The 20,576-nt window shown below is 34.4% G+C and overlaps 1 protein-coding gene across 5 annotated transcripts in view; it reads right to left on the bottom strand.

Moving 5' to 3' along the window:
• PTPRQ (protein tyrosine phosphatase, receptor type Q) overlaps positions 1-19,907 on the bottom strand; it is a 118,872-nt gene extending 98,965 nt beyond the window's left edge. For 3 of the 5 annotated variants that reach the window (XM_027679935.1, XM_027679931.1, XM_027679933.1), the window contains exons 1-13: positions 19,661-19,905; positions 18,801-19,070; positions 17,395-17,655; positions 15,868-15,998; positions 15,576-15,705; positions 13,962-14,112; positions 13,026-13,132; positions 12,448-12,545; positions 8,617-8,779; positions 6,995-7,255; positions 5,183-5,343; positions 4,101-4,212; positions 3,203-3,429 (exon numbers count right to left, since the gene is read on the bottom strand). In XM_027679935.1, coding sequence (XP_027535736.1) covers positions 3,203-3,429; positions 4,101-4,212; positions 5,183-5,343; positions 6,995-7,255; positions 8,617-8,779; positions 12,448-12,545; positions 13,026-13,132; positions 13,962-14,112; positions 15,576-15,705; positions 15,868-15,998; positions 17,395-17,655; positions 18,801-19,070; positions 19,661-19,829 — 2,241 coding nt within the window. In that variant the 5' untranslated portion in view covers positions 19,830-19,905. Of the gene's footprint in view, positions 1-3,202; positions 3,430-4,100; positions 4,213-5,182; positions 5,344-6,994; positions 7,256-8,616; positions 8,780-12,447; positions 12,546-13,025; positions 13,133-13,961; positions 14,113-15,575; positions 15,706-15,867; positions 15,999-17,394; positions 17,656-18,800; positions 19,071-19,660 lie in introns of all 5 variants that reach the window. The other 2 variants (XR_003533678.1, XM_027679934.1) reach the window with 1 other exon arrangement.
• Between the last annotated feature and the right edge of the window lie 669 nt (positions 19,908-20,576).

The following is a 20,576-nucleotide window of genomic DNA, read 5'->3' as shown; positions in this document are numbered from 1 at the left end:
AAACCCAAGGAAAATGTCTTTTCGTGGAGAGACAATATGTCAGGGAACTGTGGATGCACTTTATGGTAGATGTGCTTCAGTGCTTATGATCATAGCAGAGCCTTCCCACAGAAGGGCACTATATTGAGATTTTGTGGCAATAAACAAAACAATAATGCTGTTCGCTCCACAATACAGGACTTAGTGACAACTTGATGCAGTGATGGGCCACAGCATACATTACTTACAAAGAAAGAGGAATGAAGTCTAACTTCTTATTTTGACAAGTGAAAGAGACAACAAAAGGTAAAACATGAGCAAAATTCCAAGAGTGTTGTTGAGAGGTGTGTGTGAAAGAAGAAGCAAAGTGAAAAGCTCTCCAGCTTTCTCCAGTCATTCCCTCCTGCCAATGTCAAGCAACACAGGTATGGCAGTGGCACTGAGGGACCTGACAGCACAGACCTTGGGGAACACAGGGTGAGAAGGGGCAGATGTGCAAAACTAAGAGTGGATCACTATAGAAGTGACAGACAGCACACAGGAAGGGAAAAAGAAAGCAGAGGGAGCCTACAGGTCAGAAAGGAAAACTTGTTCTAATAACTTCTCAGCACTAAACAGTACATCTTTCAAAGACTGTAAAGCTGTTTAAACAAAAGGACTAAGCCCTAGTAGAAAAACACAGCAAAGAAATACAAGGTAGTGTATTCTTTACATCTAGGATGTAAAGCAGAATCTGTGTCACCAGCTAGCTCCTTCCTAAGCCATACAAACATGCCCCCCATGCACACACACCTCATGACTACAGCCAACCCTACCTACTTGTGCATCACAGAGACAATGACTTGAAACATCCTTAAGCATTGGTGAATTCTACAGTAATTGCAGTAGCTGAGGAAATTGAGTGGACAGCTTCAGGGGACTGACAGGCAGTCAGAAAATTCTGACAGTATTTACATTGCATTATATAAATCTAAAGCTATATCCTCAAATAAACACTGGGTTTTGTTATCCCATCTCAAAGTAGGTATTGTAGAAAGAGTTCAGAAAGAAAAATTAGCATTAAGATAGACATGGAAACTCCTATTTCCTATGTGTAGTTTCAAGACAACTCAAAGTTACTATGACATGAGTATGCAAAAATTTGCATGGTAAAGGTTTCAGCTACAAACTGATAAGCTGTGAAGAGAAATCAAAATAAATGCTTACACAATGTACTGGTAACTTCTAGACCCCGCTGCCACAAAGAGTCATTATACAAAAAAGCTTGGAAACATTTAAAAAGGACAATTTTACTATGCAGATAAAGTACTATCCAAGGTTCAAGTAGCTGCAGTTTACATTTGGAAGGCATGTTAATTTTTATGCTTTGACTTATGTTGTCACTGATTATTTAAGTTTAGAAAAAAAATCTTCCATGCATAATTTCACAAAATTATCGATGATCAGATGTTCAAAATTATCCATAGCTCTCCAACATTTAAAAAATTAACTCTTGTAACTGCTATTCCTTTAAAAGTGTTTTGTTTTGATTTTTTATTAGATGTAAATAAATTAAGTCTGGACTGTTACAAACAGGTTGGAAACCTATATTCAAATCTTATAAGCTCTGATGAACTGTAGTGTCACATTATTTACCAGAAAGAATTTCACAAAAGGATCAAGCCACGTACCCTAAAACAGTGAAAAATTTTCACTTATACAAATTTCAAGAGCTAGTTCTAATGATACAATAGACCCCAAACATTAACCAAAGAACCACAAGAAATTCCTCAAGAGAAGGAAAACAAGTCATATTTCTTTTTGTACACATATATGAAGTAGAAAGTGTTCCATCTTAGTGGTTATTAGTGGGTCATAAATCATTGAATCAAATTCTGCTCTAAGATCAATGTTTCAGGCACCAGGAATGGGAAAAATTGCTTCCCATATATATAAAGAAAGGGAAAATTACTGCTAAATAAAACAAATTATTTAAAATGCCTCACAGTTTTCCCAAGGAAGATTTATATATCAAGCAAAGAATGTAATTTCCAAAATCTTTAATAATGAACCCCACAGAAGAGCTCTGGAGGTACTCCTGATCGCAAATTGAGTTCTCTTAATAATGTCGTTTGTCTGAGAAGATTGATCTGCTTAGATCCTAAGTGCTTTTATCAAATAGCAGACAAACTTTTTCTTTTGGGGGGGTGGTTTTTTTTTTAGCAGACGACTGGAGACAGGAGCCTAAATGATAAAAATTTCTCAAGCTGTGGATATACTGGCTTTCATCAGCACAGTCATCAGCACTAGATTGACAGTGAGGAACTTTCCTACAATGGCAGGCATAATTACATTTTTTACTTTCTTACACACACACAACACCCTTACAAGGGATCCTTGCACAGCCTTATTCAGCCTGGTCAACTTCAATTTTCTTTATAGGTTTGTGCTGTATGAAATTACTTCACAGAATCACAGAATATTCTAAGTTGGAAGAGACTCAAGAAGGATCATCAAGTCCAACTCTTAAATAAAGAGCCCAACAGGGATCAAACCTACAACCTTGGCTTTATTAACCCCCTGCTTTAACCAGCTGAGCTAATCTCAGGGTCATGATATGGAATGAAGCAAATCAAAAACATAATTTCATTTAATTCTTGATTTTGAAAAGAGGAACCTCTCCAAGGTTCTTATGAAACAGTAAGTCGGGCAAAGAATTGCTTGGCAACTACTGTCAAGAGAATAGCAGTTAATTTCTGTCCACCTGAAGTCATGTATTGTTGAAGAGTTCAGAGATGGATCAGGAGTGCCTAATCTCAATGTAAACAAGTTCCATACATAGAAGACATGCTTTTCTGGATCTGGATGAGATGATTTAGCAATCTACATGTAATATACAAAGTGCACCAGTCATTTGAAAGATTAAACCTCAATGAAGATGAGGATGGATTTAGATGTTTCTGAAAATTCTACCCTTTGCTTTTCATATTTTAGCACATAATGCCATATTTTAATAAGAATATCAATAGAAGAAACTACATTTCAGTACAATTTTGGTTGGAAATATTTTTAAGTACATTCAAAAACACTACTGTAAACGAATACCTGACTAGTGTATTTTGTAATATGGCAACAATATATTAGCAATGTCCCTCCGAAAACTCTATAGGGACCTACTATAAACTTACAAAATTTACAATTAATCAGAATTCAAAATACTAAGAGTCATTTGTAAAGCTTTTACCATAATTTCATAAGTTGTTCCAGGATTAAGATTGGTGAGAAGAACTTCCAAACTATCTGGCTTTGTTGTGACCTGTGTATAAACTGTTTGCCTCCATGGGCAGACTTCTTTATATTTAACAATATAGGAGAGAATTCTGCCATTTGGATGGAGTGGTGTATTCCATGACAGCAGAATCCCAGCAGAGCCCACTCTTTCACCTGCAAGGTACACAGGGGGTCCAGGATCTAAAAAAACGCATACACATATAAACCAGTTGTTAATTAATTTTCCTGATAGTGGAGACAGATTCACAGATTCTATAGAGAAATTAAATCATCTGCCAGCATAAACTCATAAAACTACTGAAAACTGATGTACTTTTGAATAAAAAGCTTTTTTTCTGGCTAGAGTCCTATTACAAAAATGATTAAATGAATTTTGGAGCACTGGAACTATTCTCCTGTAAGAATGTAAAAAATGTAATGCTCAGGATCTTTGTCTTAAAAACACACTGTAATGACAATTTGATATTTGACGAATTCTAGCATTCTTATTTAAAGTTCTTTTCCATTGAACATGTCAAAAGCAAATTCACTGTCTTAAAAAACACATCTGATATGGCTACTTTTTTTTTTAAATGTCTCTGAGCATTTCTGTATGTACCACCATACATATAAATTGGGGTATGGATATTATTACATAACACAATGGCAAATTTTTCAAAAGCTTGTAAATTCTCATGCTCTCATAGAACAGCTCAGATTCAGTGTATTTTTAAACAGTTAAAGAAGATGAAAGATTTTAATCACTGTTCAAAACTGATTGTAATTTCTTGGATACTACTGTGCATATAATAACACAAAAAAGTATAGCTTTAAAAAAATCAACGAAATTTCATTAGTCATTTTTAACTCACTTGTCACGTTTGTTGTCACTGTTCTACTTGCAGGTGAACTATAAAGTGAAGAAGAAACTGCAGAAACTGTAACATTGTATGTTGTTCCAGGAATAGTATTAGAAAAATCAGCCTGAAATAGGACATAGATTTATTTAAATCTTTTACTAAGAAACATAAAAATGAAAAAACAAACAAACAAAACCCAGAAAACAAAACACAAAAAAAAATCACAGAAAAATTGAATCATTTCATTACTGAAAGTGACCTGTTAATAAGCTTTTAGAGATATAACAGTATTTGCAACAGTAAAAAATAGTAGGTTACATCTGTTAGCTACACTACAGTATTTTGCTGTCTTATTTAACTACCCTCCATAAGATAGGTATAACATTCAATATTAAAGAACAACAAAATTAACTATTAATTTATCAGAGAATCACTTATCAATGTGTCTATACAGGTTTTTCTGTGTTATCATTATCAAAGTAAAGATGAGGCATTATAAAATTCCTCTTAAAAAGAATGAACCTAAAAGCAACCTGAAAAACAAGTTTTTGACCCTTAAGCTAGCCCATCCTTTGAAATCAATATAATTAATTTTTTTTAGCAAGCTGCTATATAAAATACCTGTATCTTTGCAGTTCCAATGAAAAAAAAAAGCAAAATATCCAGAACAACCATTATTTCTGTTAATATTATTATAATTTCCAGACCGCGGAATCAAAAAGTGCTCCTATATCTTTTTGATGGCTTAGCAGTGAAGTGTTGCCTGCATTAATGATTTAAGCACAGATCTTCCTGGCAAGTGCACAATTAATGAGTCTGTATTACTCAATAGCTCTGCCCTTCCCTTGTTAAACTATTCATGAACCCTTGGATGACTGGCTGTATCCTTCTAGTAGACTTTAAAAAAATAGTAAATTCACTACTTATTGTTAAGTAACAAACTCTGGTTGCTGAAATTTGCTCTCACCAATTTTTCTTTAACACTTTCATATTCATAGTCGCATTAAACAGCTAAGGGGGAAAGCTTCAATTTCTCACCAGCACAGTGCATAAGGAAAAGCTGGCCATGCAAGTCCTGTAATAAAAGCACATACTTGATACTTCCTAACTCCAAGATCTAGGATAACAACAGAAGCATGATCCGGAATAATATCCACATGAAATCTGTCTACAAGTCCATATGGTAGTCTCCAATACAGTGAAAAAAAATATGATGAAATATTGAAGAATCTAAGTCCTTCTGGCTTTGCAGGTTCTGAAAGAGAATTTTGGAATAAAAGACATTAACGCCCTTGAAAAATATATTAGTAGGTATGACTAAATGTAAAAGCATCCAAGAAGAGTTTACTTCCTACATGAAGGATAATTGCTAATTAGTCTGGGTACTACAGTTGCTATACTAGCTCTGAGACTTGGCTGATAGGCTCCCAAGTACACTGTGTGGAAATCTCCATTCCCAGAGAGCAAGCTCAAGGATCTCTGCCCAGTGTTCAGTTAACACTGTTGAACAGTCCTGGTGTTTCTGGTGCCCTCAGCCTTAAAGTTAGCACTACTACCACTGCCATAAGCAGAATTGCTGTCGAAATTCAAGATATAGCTGGTGCTTGTTCTGCTGCTAGCAGGTTCTTAACTCTTTTATACATTTCATGTATTTGTAATCCTAGTAATTCCATGAACTCTAGTGAGTTAAGTCCCCAAAATTTGGGTGATCTGTTCCTTTTATTAAAGCAAAGTTCCCACCCGCTCCTGTCACACCATCTCATTTTCATCTGCCTTTAAATGCACCTTTAAATGTGTATCATCCACTCTAAGCCTAATAATGAATCAAATATTAGGTTCTTCAATAGGCCATTAAAATGTAGCCTTATGTATCTGTCTCCTTTCTACTCTGGAACATATAAACAACTAACAGCTTTCCCTATGCTTATCTCTCAGAGCAAGCCCAGTCAGTGATGCTATTTGTCACATTTCAAATTCACCACTACCCTTGCACTCAGTTCTCTGTCTGCTTTACTAATATGGCTCTCCAGAATTCAGACTAAATCTTCCAGCACTGTTTACACATTAGTATCGTACTGTGCAGTCTGAATATCGTATTGCTTCCACTCTGAAAGAACTCCACTCCTTTTTTATTTGCTCTAAATCTGCTTAGATTATATATCTTTCACAAACTCTTTGCACTGACTATTAAAAGTTGCAGAATTGTTTCAAACAGTTTACTCCAGTTCTGCCATAAAATAATCTAAAATATTAAAATACACAAATATTAACTTTAGATGTTATATTCAGTCTGTATTGCCTCATTTTCATTTTTAACTCATTGCTTTATTTTAACTCTAACAGAACAAAAAATATATGAATAATAGTGGAGGTGGGCAAGTTTAACTGAGAGCATAGTTTCTTCCTTTTAGTATACACTTTTTTAAGTCCTGCTGCTATCATCAGTGCTACTATTTCTGTGAATCTCAACTTCCTTTAAAGTTGGATTTTATGCTTTTAGAGGTCTTTTTATACAACCCAGGATTAATCTCAGAGTGTAGCTTACAATGTAAAGCCTTAACTCTACAAACATTTTTTACCTGTTTTACTTCATTCACTGCAAAAAACCTGCTGAAATGAGGTAAGGTAAAACACAGCTCATGTGTAACTCCTTGCAGGATAAGACCTGAAATTGGCCAAAAGAAATGCAACACAGCTAAAGACATTATGTTTCTGGTAGTGTATCTCTACATGCAGGTTGGATAGGGTGTAAGTAATGCTGTCCAGAATGACAGCAAACTATTATACGCAAGATCTCCTGAAATTTCAGTGTTATGCTATGAAGTGAGATGTAAAAAGCTAAATATGAATTGTTAGTGGCAGCTACCATTCATTAGGAAAGAGAGAAAGCAAGAAACCATACAGACCTGTTACAAATTCAATGAAAGAAGAAGCTCCTTCAATATTTCCTTTCACTCTTTGCAGCGTGAAGTTATAAATACCACCAGCAGTCAAGTCCATAACAGTGAAGTCAGTCAGTGTTCCTGGAATCCTTAACGTTTTTATAAAGGTGTTGTTTGATAAAGATGCTTTATAAGAAGTGAAATTTGTCTTGGTTGGATTCCACATTACAGTTGCAGATGAACTATTTACCATTTTTAATGTCAGACCACATATCCCAGCAGGTTCTACATAAAAATTATTCAGATTAATAATGAAAAATTTAATCACTAGTCCTTAAAACAAGAAAACACTAGTTTTTAAAAATAGATATTTTTTATTTAAATTAATTGAGACTTCATAGCATTGTGAAATATTGATACAAATTTTAGAACTATGTTGGTATGGCTATGTAGTAAACAGTGCCATAATGTTGCACAGAGTAAAACCTGGGAATGTATCTCCTGTGTGCATTATGTAATTTATGGAAGAAAATTCCAAATTTATCAGATCTTCTGTAAGAACACTAACACTGCTCGCTGGTAAAACAGAATGAGAATGGGAACACTTTTTAAGCAGAAGTAGAGATTTTATTCAGTTTAAAGTTTTCTAAAATACATCATAGGCCATATAATTTTGGAAAACTGTTCATTTGTTCACTTAGGGACACAGTAGATAGCATAGTCTCAGTGATTACTGCTTTTTTCCTTTTTAAATAATCTTTTTGATTATATTAAGATTCCTAAAATTGCAGATAATTTACAAATAACACCTCCATTAACCTGTGCAGCACAGCTGCAGTTAGGAAAGAAAAATGTTTCCATTCCTCCTAAAAGGTGAATCGTCTAAATTATCAATTTATCTTGCTTGAAACTTTCCGAAAAATATTAGTTAACATGTTCTTATTATTCAACATGACAAAAATCTTAAAGTTTTATCATTAAAATTATATAGTAAACTTTAGCCATATATTGTACTCATCCACAATTCTCTTGAAAATATTTTCTTGAGGATAAAAATCACCTTTAGGACCATGATAATGATGATTGTGCTTCACTTTTCATTATCAAGAATCTGCAGAACTAGATCTGGGGTTTTTTTTAGAGATTCATTCTTCTTTGAATAACTAAACAGAGCTCCCTTGACTATTAACTCAGTTAAGGAGTTATAGCCCAAGCAAGCCACAGAAAATCCATTGAAAAAGGGAGGAGGTCTATGATGTGCATGTATATAAATGTGGAAGTTGATTTATTTTCTGATTACAATTAGCTGCTCTTTATCCCCTTTGGCAGTCAGAATTCTATATAAATCTTTTTCTTCAAATTTCTTCCAAAAAAATTTCCCTCTTTTTATGTTGTATCACAGGAGTATTAGAAAACATGCTTGCTCAGAGACAGAAAATGAGTGCAAGATACTGGTTTCTGGACTTGTTAAGCTATCTGAAACACAATTTCTCTTACTATATTAAGCGTTCTGTGGCCTTGTACGGGAACAAATCTACAACCTGAGACTATGGGCTTGCAAGAACTTAAGAGATGCAGAAACAGTTGTAAACAAAATTCAAGGTGTTTCTCAAAGTATAGGAAGTTATTATAAGGTATTTTCTTACTTGTGATGACTTTTTTCTGCACAGCCACAGAGGAATCCAAGCCTTTAACTGTCCTTAAATGAAAAACATATTCTGTCCCAGGAGCCAGATTTTGCACTACAGCTCTGCTGTCATAAATAGTTCTGATAATTAGCTTTTCATTATTCATTGGACAATATGAAAGCTATTAAAGAAAAAGAATTTCTTATATTAGACCATTTAACTTCATAAAAGAGATTGCAACTACCTGTTAATATAAAAATATTTAGAATATTTTCCATATTTTAAAGACAAAAAAAGTCAAGAAGCTTTATATTATGTTCCACAAGGTTGATCCACAATTACTCTAAGATTCATTAATAACCCAGTGAACAGACAGTGGTGAAAGCAATGACTTTGAAAGTAGATGTAGGAATCAAAGTTAAGTCATGGCTTACAGGTTTTAAAGGATAATAAAGTATACCCTGACTGCTCAGTCACACAGCTGTACTGATGAACTGTACAGTTAACTAACTCTGTACCTTTCTGGCAAAAAAAAGCCAACAAAACAAAAAACCAAAACCAAACAAAGGAAAAAAAAAAAAGGACCAAAAACACCCTACCCAAAACCATTCAACCAAAAATTCCACCTGTGCACTCTTCAGAGCTGAGATTCTAAAAAGAATCCCAAGGAATCAGTCACTCAACTCTGTTCACTGTTATGCCTTGAAAATTCTTTTATTTACAGCCACTGCAGAGAATTAAAGTGTTGGAGATATCAAGTAATTGAAATTTGAGCACTTAACTCCTAGAGGCTGTGAGGATTCCTTCTGACCTCCCAGACAACTCTAAGGTGACTAAAAAAATTCCTGTGACAGTCCTTTGTGGGGATGTAGAAAACTGCAGACTGCTTCATAGATGCATTAGTGAAAGGCAAGATGCAGATTGTGCCTGCCCTGCAGAGGAGGGCACTAGACAAGCATCTCCAACATGCACACATGGGTTTCTCAGGCATGGTTGTTAATACTAAGAGGTCAAGGTTTGCAACTGCCTACATCAGCAAGTCCTGTCCTGACACATGTTATTTTCTCCAACAGAAGGGGGATATTATACACACGGCAATGACCTGAAAGCACTTTGGTTTAGCTACTATTAATTTGGGGAAGAACAATCCACTTCCCCCCTGTATATTTTACCAGCACAGTGCCTATTCATGCAAACTAAATCTTGGAAACTCTCATCACCTTATTAGAATTACAGCACTGCAAGATGCTAGAAGCAAAGCTATAGATTAAAGATTTACATCTAGTATAAACAAGTTAGGAAAGTACCTTTTGTGAACTCTTCGCTCTACAAACTACAATATATTGCAGAGAGAGTTGGTGACCAGAGATGATTAATTTTGAATGATTAGTAAAATGATCCCTTTTATGCAGGTGCACCTTACTAAGCAACCAGTCTACGGAAGCCTTTCTCATTAAAGATTTAAAGATAAGCTCATTTATGCAAACAAAGCACTGTCTAATGTGGCTGGCTGCTTGCTCTATGAGATCCTGAGCAATAATACCGTGCCATAAAGATCAATATTACAGATGACAATTATTTTCCACAGGATGGTAAAAATAGCATGACCACATTCAAAAGTGTATCTGAGCAGGTTCAAAACAGGAACAAGATAACTGAATTTAATTTTAAAATTTGTAAAAATATGCCAGGCTACACCAGCAAATAGTGTTGAGAGGTTAACTGGCTACTCTTATCCATTCAGATCAATGCAACTTTACACTAATGAAGAGAGAAGAAATGTCAAGGAACTATCCTAAGGATACTTAGATTTCAAGGTTTAGGTAAGGATATAATTGAAGTCATGGGAGAGAGGGAGTAAAATAATTAAACACTGTAGTATTAGGATATAAACCTTGTGGATCATTTAAGGAAAGTACTTTGTCTCATTGTAGTGATACATACTAAAAAATATCCTAGACAAGTAAGTTAACTGTACAAGATTATATCTCTAAATCTGTATTGATTCAAACGACATGTTTAAAACAACACTACACTATCACAAAGTTTTATTGACCACATTATTGTTCTGACACAGTGGCTGCAAAAAGCAAAGGATGATACAAGACAGACTGCAAAAGCCAGGATACAAAAGAGAGACTGGTTGCATGTCATAGTGAAATATGATCCATGTACGAAGGATTTAGATGTCATAGTGGATTTTTTCTGAAAGAGAACTGAGAGAAGCAAAATAACTCTAGATTTTTTGCAAGTGATATGGTTCAAACTACAAATACTGAAGAGCGACGCGGTTATATCAGCCATAAAATATTAGTACTCAGCTTCTTTGTGAGAAAAAAAATTAAAAGTCCAGTGTAGTGAAATTTAATTATAAAAGGAGAGCTACTGAATAATGATCAAGCAAATTCAAAGAAAATTATGGAGAGTATCCAAAAGTGTCATGGTATAAAATAAACATTGAAATGCAACTTTGACACATAATACAACTCAAAAAGTTTGTAGAGGGAATGCCAAAAGAGCAAAACGGTTTGAACAGTGAAAAGTATTACTTTGAGAAAGACATCATTAAAAACTGCAGACCTTGTCTATACAAGAAAAATAAAATCTATAAGCTTATGCAAGCTAACTACAGAAGCACAATGAAGCAAGGCAGAGCAGAAACACAGGTCAGTGGGCCAAAAGAGACTGAAAAGAAAATTGAGAAGGGTGTAATAACTTATAAAAACAGTGATTTAAACACACAATGAGCTTATCTGGATGTTGGAGAGACCACTAGCTGACCAAAATACAAAGTGAACACTCAGTGTAGACAAGGTGTCTGAGAAATAGTAACTGAACTATTTGTTTCAATGGTAAGAATGTTCCCACACAGAATCATTATTAATGAACTATGAATTTTCAGTCAAATTGAGTTGTCTTGAACTGAAATGTTTACAGAAGAGGTTTTAAAAATAGTCTGACAGTAGTCAGAAAGGTAGACAACATGCTATTGCCTAGGAAATAAATAGGAAGCAAAACAGAAAACACTATTAACCATCTGATTACTCCACTGTGTACCCACACCTATGTGAACAACCAATCTCAAGAAGGATAGCAAAGGCTTAGAAAAACTAAAGAAAAAGATAATAAGAGATCTAGAACATCTTCCATAAAACAATGGTGCTTAAAAGACAATTGAGAAAATTGAAGTTTATAAAATGAAAGGTATGGGCATGGTGAACAGGGAAGTACTAGCTATTTCTAATACTTTTTAAACAGGGCATAAAAAAATTCTAAAGCATAAATGATTGAACAAAGTCAGGAATAGTAACTGGTTTTATTTACGTATAACCAAATCCCTAAACTTCTTAATGCCCAAGGCCAGGAGGGTATGGGCGGTATCAAATGTTTGCAGTTTAGTTTAATAAATTGCTATATTAAAAAAAAAGTTTTATTCTGTAACTTTCTAAACAAAATATTTAGGTTCTTCTATATGGAATGTATTTTTTATCTTTCACTGTAATTAAATGAATTTGTATTACAAATATGGAAAGCTAAGGAAAAAAGATTACATTGCAGTTGCATTCAACCCTTGATCTGTAATCTTTTTTATTGCACACTAGCTGAAAAATCAATTTTTGGAAGCTATGAAAAGTAAAATTTTAGAATATTCTTTTTTAAAATTGTTATGCAATAGAAAGTATGTATTTAGCTGGCCTTTCCTCATAGCAGTATTCCCTCTCACACTTCCATGGGTTATACAGACAAATGTTTATTGCTGGATTGGCAGTATGTTAACAGAATGATAACTTCATTGAGAAATTACCAAAACAAAAAAATTGCATTAGTTTCTTCCCATCCTTATCTCACCTGAAACATATCAAATCCTCCTCTTGGTAGTTTCCAACAAAGATAGACTGTATTTTCTTCTTGTCCAAACACCTGTAAATCTGATGGTGGACCAGGATCTGAGGATGCAAAATTTAAATTTAAAATAATCTATATTAATTTTAAGGAAATTGGCATTTGCAGAATACACTACTGTAATTCATCATTTTATAGTTCCATGTAGTAACAGATTTCATTTTGCACTTAAGAAGACCTTCGAATAAATGAAAATTGTCTCTACATATTAGCAATAAAATCAGAAATAAAATAAAACTTTGTAAATTTTTATGGAAAATCTTATCATCCTAATACTAATGCTGATTCAGTTACTGGCAGAATCCCATTAAATACAGATGAAACTTCTTTGTGTTTTAAAAGCTTTTATGTGCTTAGTAGCTTTCAAATGTGTTTAGATTGAAAAGAAAGACTTACATGAATTAATCCAGACATTGTTAAGATGTATTGATTTAATTAGGAATAGCTTTTCTAAGACAATACCTTAAAATGTAACAACCTTAGTTATTTGAAACTGTGAAAAGTCATTAATAAACTGAACCTACAGGTGTTAATCTTGAGGATGGTAGGGTGACTCCTTTTTAATCCGTTGGTTGTCACAATATTGATTAAGAAATCAGTGCCTGGCAGAAGATGTTCAAATTTGTACATTCTACAAAGATTAAAAGAAGAGATTGTGTTGTTTAGGATTCTAGAAATGCACATCTCTTCATATGTTTAATTTTTATAGTTTTATGGATATTATTTACACATGATGTGTATACACATGTTTATATGTTGTCACTCAAAAAATATTTTAGTATTATGAAATCTTAAATAGGCTGCATTACACTATGGTTCACAGTAAGTTCAAGCACTAGAAAGTCCCAAAGTATTAAATTAAACATTCAGAATTGCACACAGATTCTACTACTTCTCACTCCAATGCAGTATTTTGTTTGGTCTTCTTTGCACAAGCACATCATATGAGACCTGCAATTTGCTAAAAAAATGTAATTCTTAAAGTACATGGTATAGTACTGTATGTCAACTAATAATCATATATGATATATAATATAATGGCCAGTCTTCCTGAACGAAGATATTGGGAAAGGTCTTTTACCTTTCAAGCCTGCACAATGGATTTTTTAAGTGAGACACAGCATGCGCTGAACTGAGCCCACCCTTTAATCCTAAGGTTCATCTGCCGGGGCCAAGCAAGCTTGGACAATGCAGGGAGGACGTAGGTTTGTTTAGAGTGACCTTCTCATAGATGGATGGCCTCACAGGGCTAATGGGCTCCATCTGCCCTGGGGGACCGAGGAATCGAACCTGGGTCGCAGCAGTCAGAGTCCTGCATGCTAACCACTAGGCCACCAGGGGTCCCGCAATTAATAATCAAATACATATATAAATAACAGGACAGGCTACTTATTTTAAATATATAGTGAAACAGCTGCTTTGAGTTCATATCAGTTATTTTTTAAATGTAATCATCATACCTTACATCAGAAGGTAACATTTTCTTCTCATTGAAGTCTTTACTATTTATTGAAAGAACATATCCATCAAATATATTTTGGGCTGGTGGCCAGGTGACAGTTATTGATTCAGAGTCTCTGCTATAGTTCAGATATTTAGCTGCGCTTGGTACTGTGTGACAATACAATAAAATGCATTGATTCAAAAAAGCATTTTAAACACATTTCTTTATGACAGGCCTCTCATCATCAGAATGCAATGCAAACTCCACAAAAATTATGTCATGTCCCTCCTTATCTCAAGAACATACAGACTGCTACCACTGTGGTAACGTGTACAGGGACTTTTGTTATCCAGGAGATCCAGAGCCAAACTGTTTGCTGCTCTGTAACGCTACATAGTGCAGGAGTTCCTCAAAAATGGACAATTCCTCAAGAAAAGAAATGTCAGTATAAGAGGTAGCATACTGGACAGAGACCAAAGTCATGCCTAGCACAGTATCTCTTATTCAACAGTGACCAAAAGCATATGTCTCCAGAAAAGCAAGAATTACATAGAGTGGTAATCCCCTTCTTGATCTCCCAAACTGCAATTTGCAGCCCAAGAACTTCATGAGACAAAAGTGATTTTTTTTAATTTAGTAAACCTCAGCAGACTTTTCTCTTGTAAATGTCTTTGGTCTCCACTTGAACATATGATCACAATCATCACGCAAAATATCTTGTGGCCAGAAGTTCTGCAAATTATCTACAAATTTAGTAAACAACCATTTGCATTTGTTTGTTTTCTACTTTATCTCTTCTAGTTTCAAGTCTTTAGTTCTTGAAAAGGAAACATCAGTGAACTATCATCTATTTGCTCCATATTTGCCTCTCCATGACTTGTCCTCTCAGAAATGATTTTACATCACATTTTACATTCCTGTGTCAGTTCTACCTCACTGGTACCTCAAATTACGTAATGTGTGGCAACACATTACGTATCTTCGATCACAGGTGTTGAACCATTTCAGTCACATCTACTATGCTTTATTTCTCCACATTAGGTTAGAGGAAAACATAACATGCCAGATCTAACAGCTTGAGAGGCCGTGTTCTTAGGTTCAATCAGTTAGAAGTATTAGAGTAGAGGAGAACTACACTGCTGAGAATCAATTGTCCTAAATGTAGAAAAGCCCAAATTTCCTTGTGATATACAGGGAGGCCAATGAGAAAACATCATAAAACTAATTTAGCTCTGAACATTTAAGCATACTCAAACTCAGCACTGAAGTGAAAACCTAAGCATTAAAGAGAAGTCTAAGAAAAAAAATTTGTTTTCTATAGTGCTGGTAGCCAGACTGTGTGCAAGTATCAGTTACTGGACTGTACAGCTGGTTGAGTCAACAGGAAGTCAACATTGGTAGTTCATTGTACACAGGAACCATATTCAGATTCTTAAAAGTCACTTGCAGACAAAGCATAAGAAAAATAACAATGTAAGTGAATAATTATAAGAAAATAAGAAAAATTCGTAAGAAAATTATGAAGATGGTTGAATTACTTTTCTCTGAGACAAAAAAGAAATTCAGAAAGAAAGCAAGACATATATAAGGAGTAAAACAAATACTAAGTTTGACAACATTGTGGTCTCACCTGTGTCTATTTCCTTTGTCACAAAAATACTATCTTTGAAACCCTCTTTCTCTGTTCGAATTGCAAAATTGTACAGCTTACCAGGACTAAGGTTGGAAAACATTGCTGTTTCTTGCTTAACCTTCTGGACCTAGAAATACAAATACAGCTTTCTCAAAAATGCTTGCAAAATTTTCTTATCTTATATAAATGGTATATCCAACTATTTTAATGGAGGATATAGCTTCTTCCTAATAGAAGACTGACAAATAACTGCATTACTTATACACAAGTGGTGTTCTAAAAAATATACCCTGAGAGCACTTGCACAATTTGTGCATATAACTTCATATTGCTCAAAATCTCCATCAGCCCGATCCCAAGTAATCCGTATTGAAGTGTCAGTAACGTCACCTTCTCGTATATTGAGCGGAGCTGCCAGACCTACAGAAGAACATAAAACACATCACAGTTCAATCCCAGACTTTGTTCAGTCTAACACTTTTTATATCTCCTGTGGAGACATAAAAGCGAAGATAACCAGTAATAGATTCAAACAAATAGAAGGCAAAATCTGATCTCGGGCATGCAGACACACAGTAATTCCAAAATTGAGAAAGGAAAAATGGAGAAAGAAAACAGATATAGGAAAATTACTTGTTTCTTTATCTTAAAATTACATGAGGTTGAACACACACATCTCCAAGGATAGAGCTGGCACTCCAAGGTGGGAAAGTGCTCCGGAATTAAGTTGATCCCTCCAATACCACCACCATAATGGCCATAACATATTTAAATTTTGTCAAACAGCTCAGCAAAACTGGGTATATCAGGCTAGACAAATACACTTATCCCTAATTAGTATAGTCTTGTTAGGTACGATTCAGATCACATTACGGAGGAGTATCCACTCTTCTTTACATCTATTTCATCCCTATCACAACTGTTTTTGTCTGGAATATACCAAAATTTACACTTTTTCCAAGAAAAACAGTGTATATGTGAGGGGTCAGGACTTTTTTTGCTTCCAAGTTTTTGGGGCCCCAGAAGAGACAGACAAAAATTGGGTTCTCTAAGGCAGTTTGCCATTAAATTTATAAAATGCCATCATAAGATTGATCAAACACAAAGTTTTTATTGTGAAAATCTTTGAAAGATGATTTTTCTTAAAAATATGATATTTTTAAGAAAAATCAGCTTTCTAGTCTTTCACAATCTGGGAAAGATTTTTTCTGTCTTGCCCTCATTCTCCTCCTCCTTCTTCCTTAATTCTTCCATCCTGTCTTAATTTTTCCTTGTATAAAATTTCTGCTCTGAAAGAAACAGAGCAAAAAAGAATTTCAAAGGAAAATTATAAAATGGGAAAAGAAAATCTTATGGAAGTATAAAGATAATAAAAAATAGGAAAGTCAAACCAGAATTTCAGCAGGTATTTTTAAACAGTTTTGAAGTTCCTACTAAAATTTCATTTTAAAAATCTTTGCTAGAATTTTTTGTAATGTCTTTGTTATTGAATTTATTATCTTGGAGAATCTCAATGTTTTTATTACTTGCTTAAAGGTGCACCAGGAAGAATGAGCTTCATAACTCCTGAAATACTTGCTAGACATTTTATAGACAATATAAAAAACACAATTTAGCAAGTTTAGAAATTATAAGGTATTGTTATAGTCTTGTTTAAAAATCAGCTAATGTTAGAACAACTACAAATTGCTTACAGATATATCAAGATTTTTGAATAGAATGTCTTTTCTATTGCATTGAAATAAAAATAAAGTTAAAAAGGTTCAAAAATCAGGATTTTATCTGGTGCAATTTTATAAGAACTTAAAATACTTACATGTTTTTACACCATAAATATGGTAACAGGAGCTCAACATTTTTCCACTTTTTGTGGAAACACAGAAATCATATTCTGTTCCCGCAGTAAGGTTTTCAATTGTTATTTTACCATCACTTTTTAAAGTGAATGTTGCATTAGGTCCTTCTTTACTTGTAACATAAATGCCATCAAATACTCCAATATCAGGCATGCGAACAAATAGTACCACAGCATTGCTATAAAGCCCATAAGGAACTACAATTTGAACAGGCTTGGGCTCTAAAAGAAAAAAAAGAAAAAAAAAATTGCCACATGTTAAATCAGTTGAAAATAAATTAAATGAAAACCACATAATGAATCTGAAGCAACCACCCTGAGAAATATGCAAAAACTAACAGCTATCACAGTAAAACATCACTGCTCAGAAACGAAGAACAACCTGATCTTTTAAGTGTTTATTACTGGAACTACCTTCTCAACCACAACTGCACTAGGAAGGTAAGCAGGATAGCTGGAAAAATATACAGAAATGCAAATATGGACAGGGAGATGACCGTGGAGAATGAGATATGTTTGATGGATACAACACTGACGTGTTTAGTTTTCCTTCCTTACAGTTGGCTCTGACAGCTGTGAAATATCCCATCTAGAATTTTGTCATCTGTGTCATGAATGAAGTATTAAACCTAATCCTATATAAAAAATTCTGAAAAAAGATCAAGACTGCTACCCTCCAAAGTACTGTAATCATTTAGGAAAAAAAAATGACAATGCAGCATTTCATGTATCTATAATCTGACAGCTGTAGCCTTTAAATACCACTTGAATACCAAGTGAATCTTGCCCATTCCTTTCACATATGCAAAAAATTTAAACTGCACCAAAAGCATTTCAGCATTTTGGTAAACTAAGACCCTTCAATAAACCCTTCCCTACAGATGGGGAAGACCCTTTGATAAACAATGTAAAGTTTTTACTTTTCACCTACTACTACTTCTACTCTTTCTACTCCTTTCCTACTGCCCTCTCACTAATGGTAGGGCAATTTCTTTCTCACAGTTCACAGAACAACTAATGTATCTCCAAAAATAAATAGGCTGTTTCAACCATTCCAGTATTTTCCTATTTCAATGCAAATCAATGATTCACTCAGTTTCTTCTGCCAGTTGTAACGGGATTTCCAGCTATGGTCCTCACTGCAGTTGTCACTATTACCAATGTGTTTTCCAAGGCTGTACCCTCCTTGCGAAAATTGTTAGCTTTTCTGTTAACAACTAGGATTGGATCTGTACATTTTATATTTTAGTTTTGATCCTTGGGTATTTAGCAAATTGATTTGATCGACAAAATCTGTTAGACGTAGCAACAATAGTTAGACCGATGTGTGTTATAGTCTGTAGTTTCCACCATAAACAATATCTTACTTAAAGTGCATTGAATGGTCTTCAGTTCACTCACAGTTCCATTATTCACACTTGCCACTGCTATTTCATAAGCCATTCCAGGAATTAGGAGATCAATCTTAAATTCTTCTGTATTGCTTAATATAAACTTTTTAGTTTCACCCAAGTCTGCATTAGGTTTCACTTGAATATAGGATTCCTGACACTCTTGTGGCAGCTTCCAGCGAAGGATCACACTCTCTTCTTGTACATCCTCTGGGTGAATATAAACAGCTGTCGGTGGACTGACAGCTTGATTAAAGAAAAAGATGTCAGTCTAAAACCATATATCAAACTTACAATCAATTTACAATCACTTTCCAATGATGTCTCTGGTTTGTTTTTTTCTTCTAAAATGTCATGATTTCAGAACTTATTTTTTAAAATGATTTACAGGCAGATTCTGTTTTCTGTTTTCTCATAACAAATGGAGACTTATTTTGCAAGCATATTCCATTCCACCAGATATATACAGAGTAAAAAGATGACACGTTCTGAGTCGCTGTATCTATTATTAGAAGAATAAATTAATCTGTGTTTTCACCTAAAAAAATTGAGAAATCACTCTAATGTTTCTACTTTGCTAAAATTAAAGACATAAATTACAAATCAGTATTTCTCAAGCAGAATGTCACTTCTTTATCTCATACTAATATGCTGTAAGTAGGTAAATTAATAAATAAATAAGGGTATCAGTATATTCACAATTTTGGAAGGTTCTGAAGAATATCCATCCCAACAACCATGATCTGTACAAGGCCTTAAAAATACCTTTATGTCTTGTATTTTCAAATTAAACTCCGTCTAGCAAAATAAAACATCTTAAAAAATGAATACATCACCTGTTTTGACTAATATAGGCTTCTCATGGCAGCTGAGAGTTCCTTTCTCTGCTACGTTCTGTAAATATACCTGATAGTGATGATAAGGTTTTATATTTCGTATGACTATTGAAGTCTTGCTTTTTTCAACTGGTAACTGTTCCCAGATGTTGGTTTCAGTATCCAACATGTTGACAAGGTAGTAATGAAAAGAAGCACTGGATGAATGCTGTGGAGGATTCCATTTTAAATGTATTTCTGTAGATGAAACATATGTAGCCTCTAACTTCTGGGAGTACAATGGCCCTATTGAATAAGATTAGGAATAGAAAAAAGACAATAGTTACTCATGCCTTTCACCAATAACTGTGGGATATTTTAGGGGTCTTTTTGCTTGTTTGTTTCTTTGTTTCTTTTAAATAGAGCCTGAAAACCTCACAATACACACACACAGACTCAAGATTATTAGAGCAAATCTAACAAGGCAACCTTGACAGTGTATCAGTGACAGTGAATATTGACACATAGAGAATACTCCTACTCTCTAATTGAGGTTTTTTCTGAATCACTTAGATCTTCATGTAGAACTCAGTCTCTCAATTTAGGTCATCTCTTATATTTCAGTCAGTTCCGAAATATCGTCTAAGACAAATGGTATGCATTACCCAAGTTCATGGAATCATAGAATCATAGAGTGGTTTGGTTTGGGAGGGACTTAAAGATCATCTAGTTCTAACCCCCCTTACATGGGCAGGATCGCCTTCCGCTAGACCAGATTACTCAAAGTTCCGTCAAGACCAGCCTGGTCTTGAACACCTCAAATGATGGAGAGTCCTCAACCTCTCTGGACAACCAGTTCCAGTGCCTCACCACTGTTTCTTCCTATTATCCAATCTAAACCCACCCTCCTTCAACTTAAGGCCATTCCTCCTTGTCC

The sequence above is a fragment of the Neopelma chrysocephalum genome, unplaced genomic scaffold (assembly GCF_003984885.1).
Source record: "Neopelma chrysocephalum unplaced genomic scaffold, ASM398488v2 Primary Assembly neopelma1_59, whole genome shotgun sequence".
NCBI classification, from domain to species: Eukaryota; Metazoa; Chordata; class Aves; order Passeriformes; family Pipridae; genus Neopelma; species Neopelma chrysocephalum.
The sequence above is the reverse complement of the archived record's forward strand: the minus strand, read 5'-3'. Positions and strand labels throughout refer to the sequence as shown.